Raw genomic sequence first — 8,537 nt, 5'->3', positions numbered from 1 at the left:
CGCTTGCACAATGCAAGGAAGAATTGATTAACCGAAAGAGAGAGAGAGAGAGAGAGAGAGACGCCCATCAAGACATGACAATTGCTAGTCCTAATCGCTGTATATTTCTGAATTTATGATGGTGGTAGTTGCACTTTAAATGTTTTATGGAAATAAAATTATTCCATGATTGAATAACAAAATTTGAAATAACAAAATTTTTAATACAAATATTTTATATTAAATCGCAATAAGAACATGAATACGTACACATTATTTAATGTTAAACTAAAAGTACTGAATGCTGAAAGAGACAAAAGACAAACGTTGCTTGATCATTGACTAAAATCCTGATAAAATCCTCTGTGAATGAATGAATTACTATAAATGATAATTATTCCCTCCTCTGGCTGATTGGTATCATGATAGCTCTCCGTGGGGACAGGGGCAAATTCATTGATGTGACCCCAGAAAACTTTGTAAACATGTCAAAATGACCCAAACTATCCAGAGCACAGAGAATAATAAAGAGGCGGGAAGAAAGAAAAGAAGGGAAAATGGGACAACGAGAGGTCAAATTGTTGGTTCCTGTTGGTTTGCACATTCAGATGTCGCAACTGCAAGTCACTCGCATAATTTGTTTGACGGTAATGAAACAGTCAGGAAATTAAAAAAATGTTCCATTTTATGTTTTAAATTTTATGGTGTTATTTTATTACTATAGGTCAATATTCAAAACTTGACTTCTTTCGTTAGTGTATGCAAATAGTTGATGGAGGGGGGTGCTCTCTAAAATCTCACATAGGACAACAATCAGGCACAATGAGATTCATCTGATACCGAGGAAGCTCTCTGCGGAGCATGACTTGTGCTTGTGTCAAATGTGACTACAAAAAAGTCATGAAAAGCCAGCTAGAACATCTGAACTTCATTTGTGGTTAATCAGAAGAACTTCAAATTGTGAGAGGTGTTTGCTGAGTCCCATTTATGTGCCTTTGAATGTCAATGGCTAATTATGAACACAGTAAGTAAGAGAGTATACTTGTGCGATCACAATTTCTCAGTTATTTATAGCTTCCCATATATTCTACAGGCTATAGGTCACATTAAAAGTATGAAATGTTTAGAAATGATCTTGGTCTCCTTTTTTTTATATTACTATACAAATAATGGGCATTTGAACAGGGGTGCGTAGATATTATATTTCCACTGTTTGTTACCGATTGTATTTTACCAAGAATGCATTACTGCTCCCCACAGGCGGTGTGCCCATGAGGTCGTCTATGCTGGTCCTGTTGCTTTGCTTCAGTGCCCAGGCTGTAGCCTCCGTCGGGGAGGATTCGGGCGCCGCAGCCTCCAAGGCACAGCGGCGGGACTCAGGCGCTGTCGCCGCCGCCCCTCGAGTGGACCCGAAACTCTTCAGCAGGCGGCGCAGGCTCTCCCCCAGGGTGCTGTTCAGTGCCCAGCCACCCGACGCCGAGCCGACCGGGTCCCATGGGGAGCGCAGGAGCCGGCGGCGAGTGGGCCAGCCCCAGCACCGAGGCGTGTATTCGGTGTGTGAGAGTGTCAGTGTGTGGGTGGGCAACAAGACAAAGGCCACGGACATTTCGGGCAACGAGGTGACAGTGCTGCCGGACGTCAACATCAACAATGTCAACAAGAAGCAGTACTTTTTCGAGACCACGTGTCACAGCTTGCATGTAGGCAATTCGGGCTGCCTGGGCATCGACGCCCGACACTGGAACTCCCGCTGCACCAACTCACACACGTTTGTGCGGGCCTTGACGTCTTTTAAGAACCTGGTGGCATGGAGGCTCATACGCATCAACGTGGCCTGCGTGTGCGTGCTCAGCCGCAAGTCGTGGCGGCAGTAATGAGGCATATACATAAATATAAAAAAAAAAGACTTCTACACAGAGTAAATTATTAGTATTATGCCAAAGTACGGGGACTGCATGAACTGCGTATTTACGGCAGGCCTGGGTCAAAGCCTATGTTCCCCCTATGAAGAAAAATAGTCCGGGAAGAAAAGAGAGAAAATCCATGAGTAATTGCCAATAGATACCAAAAGATGGCAACAAAGCATGACTTATGTTGAAATGAATGTGTGTGTATGTCTCAACTCACTTTGAAATATTGCTAGGCTCAATTTCTTGACATATTTACTTCCTGCTATATGATCCGCAAATACCTTCAGTATCATTTCTAATTCACATTACAATACCATGAACAATTAAATAGCTTACAGATGATTTGATTACAGCAGAATAATAAAAAAAAAGCATATATGTGGTGAAGACTGTCTGGAACTCTCGCTAACAACCCTAGCTAAGCTTAGCTTCTCGCTTTACATCACTCAAGATCACTACTGCACAATTCCTTTACACCAATGACTACTTTCTTATTTGCTAGGACATTGGCGTTATCTTGTGCCATCTTAGGGTGTTGCAGAAAATGTTGAAATAAACCGCAAAGCAGAAAGTAGGTGATTTCCTCCCCACACACACTCACACACAAAAATAAAGAATGATATGTTAATTAAAAAAAAAAAAAAAGTTAAAAGGCAAAGCTCAAGCTAAAGGAAACGTATTGGACAATTGTATGCTATTAGGCTACTGTTATGAAAGAAGAACTGACTTTTGGATTCATCAATAATTTAAAACCACAATTAAAGGACAAACATTTTAATATAAGTCACTGATAGTGTAGTGGTACACACGCCTGAGTTGTGTGTGGGCAGCGTGGGATTGATTCCCGCTCAGTGACGGTGTCTATGTGTGCCCTGCGACTGGCTGGCGACCAGTTCGGGGTGTCGTCTGCCTTCGCCCATTGACGGCTGGGATAGGCTGCAGCAACTCCCCGCGCCCCTTTATAGGATAAGCGGTTTGGAAGATGACATGACATGACATTTTAATATCATATCAAACTGATACCACAAGTTGCTAAAATTCAGAATGGCTCATTCGAAGAGACATTTACAGAAATCTTCAGCTCACCAAAGATTTATTGGGTTATTTAATTTTATGCTTGTTGGGTGGGCAGGTATTCCAGAGACCCAAGTGTTTGAATATCTACATTGAAAAAGTCAGTTTTACTTAATATGTGGTCTTTATGATCCCTGCTACCCCTATTTCAGACATGCAAAAACACACTGCTGGGTTATAACGGGGCGAAACAATTACCCAAGGAAATCTACACACTGTAACTTTGTGGAACAATTACTTATGCAAATATTTCAAATGTCATTCAATCTGCTGGCTTCAAACTAGAAAGGGATAAAAAATGGTTCAGAATGATTTTATGACGCATAGTGGAGAATAAAATGCAGCCGAAGGGAACTAAACTTTCCTCCAAACAGCAGGTTTAAACTTGTCATAGACATAGAGGCAGCTAAGCAGACAGCACAGCCCTCAACACAACAATCATACTAGAGGTGCCCTGTTTTTTCTTTTTTTTTTACTTGGCCCAGGTCTGACATGAGGAAGCTATGTTGATAATAGTGTTTATTATTTATTAAATATGTTCATCATTATACATTGTGTGTTGGAATTCATCAAAGTTACTTTAAACTGGATTGGGGGGAAAAAAAACAAAAAACATATGGCTTCAATTTACTGCAATCTTGATATTTTCCCATATTTTCTTCGGGAGCATCAGAATAACTTTTCCCCAAATTAAAAATAACTAACTTTTCCCATAAATTACAGCTTTGGCTGGAAATAAAATGTATTATTATTATTATAATTATTATTGTTATTAGTTGTATTATTATTATAATTACTATAATAATAATAATAATTATTATTATTGTTATTATTATTATTATTATTATAATAATAATTATTATTATTATTATTATTATTATTATTATTATTATTATTATTATTATTATTATTATTATTATAGAAGTGATTTTCCAGCTAGTTCAGTCTGAATCAATTTGTGAGCTTGTTGAATTATTATGGCAGCTAAAACACTGAGTAGTAGCTGTGAGAGTTAGTCCCCCCAGAAAAAAAAGGCTTCTGTTTGCTTTTACGTGAGTCATAACAAGAATTCCCTTGTTTTGTTTGCTACTGGTTTTGTTCAGCCAACTCAAAAGCAACACTGTCCTCTAGAGGAGAAATAGCTTAATAACGCCTCTTCGCACAAATCAGTCCTATCCACGGATGTACAGTGAATGAATTATTGCTGCATTCGAGGAAGGTGGGAAATGATCCCACTCGGATTGTCCCAGCTCCTATCTCAAAGCGTTCGAGGCAAATGTAAACAACAAAAGATGTGGCTGAGTCCAATAAATTGTTTGTCATTTTGGTTCACCACAACATATTTTGACCTTCAGCAAACCTTCTTCATAAATTCCATAATTTATTTAAATAAAGGAATATTTTATCTTCAAAGCGTTTCATTAATGTTACCAAATAACTTCATACAGGGAGACAATGGTATATCTTCTTGCAGTCAGTGTGTTGCTTGAAGTTATTTTGAATAACTAAATTAATGTTTCCTCCCACATTCCAAAAACATGCATGGTAGGTTGATTGGACACTCTAAATTGGCCCTAGGTGTGATTGTGAGTGCAGATGTTTGTCTCTGTGTGCCCTGCGATTGGCTGGCAACCAGTTCAGGGTGTCCCCCGCCTACTGCCCGAAGACAGCTGGGATAGGCTCCAGCACGCGCCGCGAATCTTGTGAGGATAAACGGTATAGATAATGGATGGATGGATAAATTAATGTTGTGATCAGTGTTGGAGGTAATACATTACATGTCGGCGATTGGGTAATATAGTGCGTTACTCATTATATTTTTGACTTAAATATGGAGTTACTAAATGCGCGACATGGATGAAGTGTGTCATTCAACGGTTTTCTCGCCGAAAAGGACAAGAATCTAACCGCACGGCGCACTTTATACACTGTGGGAGGCCGAAGGAACTGTCTACGGCTAAGAATAGCACTAGCAACCTCAAGAAACACTTGGATAGAGTGCATTGCACCTTAAACTAGAGATTAAAGCAACTCTGGCTAGCAAACAGGTGGAAGATGACGCGAGTAGTTTGCATAATTTTCTTTGTTTGCAGCATTTCTTACATGCAGCGTTTTGTTTTGCAGTTGTTTTGTGTGTGTTTTTAATTTGTATGAGTGTGGGTTTTTTTGGGGTGTTGTTTGTTTGTATCATTTTCTTTGTTTGCAGGATTCCTCTGTTTGCAGCGTTCGGCCATTTGTAGCGCGTTTGATCCAGTCAGCCACCGTAGGAAACCTACTACGTAAATGGAATAACACTAGAGATTAGAGTATTGTAGATTCAATTTGTGCATAGATTAAGGAAAAAGAAGACGCTTTCGCCACTTTGCAAATTAATCACAATTGAATTGAAATAAAAGTTGACAAGTGCAATTTCCTCTCTGTCAAGACTTGTGGTGGAAAATACAGTTAAAATAAACAAGTAAAGCCATGCAGGAAACCTACTATATCTCATTATATGGTGGCGGTAAAATATAGACTGGTATTTGTTGACGACTGCTCCCATCTAGAGGCCAAACGTTATACTAAACCCTTTTTCATCATTGATGAAAATGTGCTGCCACTGTTTGTTCTCATTGCTTCATTACAAATGGGACTCGCATACCAACCCCGGGGTGTACGAAATCTTATGAAAGTCGTAATTTGCCGTTATATATCCGTATATAATCAGCCTGCACACACCGCATTCCTGTCACAATGAAAGACCAAGTCAAAGATGGACTAGGAAGAATGGAGAAGTTAGGTGTCATCACACCCATCTTAAAGTCCACTGACTGTGTATCCTCTGCGATTGCTACCAACAAAAAGGATAACATTTAATTAAATAAGGATCTGTATTCCTAAAGAGTTAAACACGAATCTGGAATAAAATACCCAATATGCAAAGTGGGTGAAGTTGCCTCATTAATGTCTAACGCTACCGTTTTCTCAGTCTTAGATCCAAGGAAATCGTTCTAGTAGACATTACTGGACCACAGATCTTGAATGCAAAACCACTTTCAGCACCTGTTTTGGTTGCGTACAGGTTCCTGCAAATGCTGTTTGGTCTCAGCTCTTCCAGTGATGTATTCTAGCGCTCCATGGAGCAGATCTTCGCTGGTTACCCCTACGCGATCATTGTGGATGATATACTCATTGAAGGACATTGAGGAGCATGACGCGAATCTGAGAAAAGTACTCAACAGAGCCACGGTAGTCAAGTTGAGACTCAACCCGATCAAATGCAAGTTCAGGCTCGACTATGCTGGACATGTTTTTATGGCTCAAGGTTTGAAAAGCAATCAGTGAAATGCCAGTGCTGAGTGATGTTCCAGCCCTGCAAAGAGTTCTTGGTATGACCTCAGGAAATATATCCCCTGCTCACGTTTTGCCCGTTTCACACTATTTAATGTGTTTATGGGTCCTGGTATTATCAATCATTGTTTATTACATATCTAGTATGTGGTAGTAGCTCCATTCCATGAACATTCATCAAATGTTCCACAGAATTAATATACAGTTTCCATGGTATTACGTTGTTGTCAAATTTTGATATTGAACAGACTATTTCGCATATGGTGACTTACACAATGAAATCATGCTGACATGTTTTGGAGAGAACAACCATTAGAGTGATAATCAACTAATATGTTTAGATCAGCAAGATCTATTTATTTGGAAAATGTGCTAATTGAAGGCTACTTGGACATTTGCATTTGCTAAGATACACTGAGACATTTGCAATGATGACATTCTGTTGAGAACAATTGCAAGGTGGTTTAGGGATTTGTCCATGTTATTCTGAGGATGCCATTTCTGTTTCAAGAAATGAACCAAAGCAATGGAGAAAAACTGTAGTAAGACTATATTTTGAAATACTCTAAGGAGGCAGCCTCCCAATGTACAGTATCAATGCCAATGATTAATTTGTCTATTCCTGTGCCCATTGACAATGGGTGCTGCTGTAGCATGCTGGTGGTGGGCACTGGGCAGTAGCTCAATAAGTCTTGTGATGATCACACCATCGACTCCCCTGGCAAACAAATGAGGTCGCTGTTTGCCGCCCACATGACATGAGTAAATGCGGTGACACGACGGCAGCTGAACCACAGGAGGGTAGAGCGGGTGAACCCAAGTTGACCCACAGCGATGCCCCATATGTCATTGGCATGCACATGCATACAGTACAAAGCAGGATCAGGGAAAAAGGAGAATGACAAGGCAACACAAAAGGAATGTCATTCAATTACTACAATGGGCACTTTCTTTTTAAAACTACTGTACACAAAGTTGTGTAGTGTATGAAGTGTCACTTGCTATTTATTTGATTATGCATTTATTTATTTTTCAACCGCACTCTACAAATGCCCTGGTGGCGAAGTATCCACTGCTAAAGGGCCAGGAACCAAGCCTCAATTAATCTTTGTGGAAGACATTTTTTTCACAGGTATGTGTAAAATTTAAAGAGGAAATAAACCCAAACATATATTTTTTTCAAGAATATGTTCCCAGCAGGCACACTAATTGAGACACTACATTCTGATTAATATTGCGTTTGTGCAATATGAGTTAAGCAGCAAATTCCACTCATTTTTAGCCATCTCAGGGAGCGGCCATTTTGTCATTTCTGTCGACTGAAAATGGCATCACAACTACCCAGAGCTCAGGGAACGATCAGTCACAGCTCGCCTGTTTTCTAAAGCTGAGCAGTGATTGGTCGTTACCCCTGTGTAGTCGTGATGTCATTTTCAGTCGACAGAAGTGTCTGCTGCTGTCAGACTCTTTAACAAGAACATTGTGTAGTCTCTACAAACTGGCGGACATTAGTGCTATCGTGCAGTCCTGCTCCTGAGCTTATATTGTGCAATACCCAACATTCCCCAGTACTGTAATACTGTGCAATAATCAACATTCCCCACTACTGTAAGTCTAGTTTTATTTTTATCAAATGCTGTTCCTTATATTTCGCTGCAGCACTGCAGCACTGTCACTTAGAGTATTTTTCCTCTGTATTATGTACAGGCTAAAATGAGTGTTTCTTCATACTTTATATGTAGATGTATGTTGGTGTGTATATACATATGTATATACACATAGTTACTGCGTATATTTACATAGGTTTGATGCTGAGTGTTTGCTGTTAATGTTATACATTAATGGCTACATTATGCCGCCGTCTCTGTGTGACCTATATCTTTGCTGCTGTAACACTGAAAATTTCCCCACTGTGGGATCAATAAAGGCATTCTTATCTTAAATTGGCTGCCCCCAGAGATGGCTACAAATGAGTGGATTCACTCTTATTCCACAAACGCAATATTTATCAGAATGCCTTGTTTCAACTAGTGGGCTTGCATATAACATATTCTTGAAAAACATATGTTTGGGTTAATTTCCCCTTTAAATTCTGATGTTTGGTTGGATTGTCTTTGAGTAATTTAGCAAAACATAGTGGTTAGCCTCAGAGGTAACACCAGCCCTAGTTTAGGTTGTTCTCATGCATTCAATCATTTTCAGTGCCATCAGTCTGAGCAAAAGAAAAGTCAAGATCAACACATC

General features: G+C 39.6%; 1 protein-coding gene across 1 annotated transcript; it reads left to right on the top strand.

Annotated features, from left to right (window-relative positions):
- Positions 1-1,241: 1,241 nt before the first annotated feature.
- ngfb (nerve growth factor b (beta polypeptide)) lies at positions 1,242-2,129 on the top strand. Its single transcript, XM_086041138.1, has one exon. It carries the CDS (start codon positions 1,251-1,253, stop codon positions 1,851-1,853), a length of 603 nt encoding a protein of 200 aa, XP_085897264.1. The 5' UTR covers positions 1,242-1,250; the 3' UTR covers positions 1,854-2,129.
- Positions 2,130-8,537: the final 6,408 nt, after the last annotated feature.

This window comes from Filicampus tigris, chromosome 9 (genome assembly GCF_054856515.1).
Source record: "Filicampus tigris isolate MCC_2025a chromosome 9, RoL_Ftig_1.0, whole genome shotgun sequence".
Taxonomy (NCBI): Eukaryota; Metazoa; Chordata; class Actinopteri; order Syngnathiformes; family Syngnathidae; genus Filicampus; species Filicampus tigris.
The sequence above is the reverse complement of the archived record's forward strand: the minus strand, read 5'-3'. Positions and strand labels throughout refer to the sequence as shown.

What these genes read in the sequence shown, in the direction of transcription:
- ngfb (XM_086041138.1), top strand. Translation starts at nt 1,251, where the DNA reads ATGAGGTCGTCTATGCTGGTCCTGTTGCTTTGCTTCAGTGCCCAGGCT.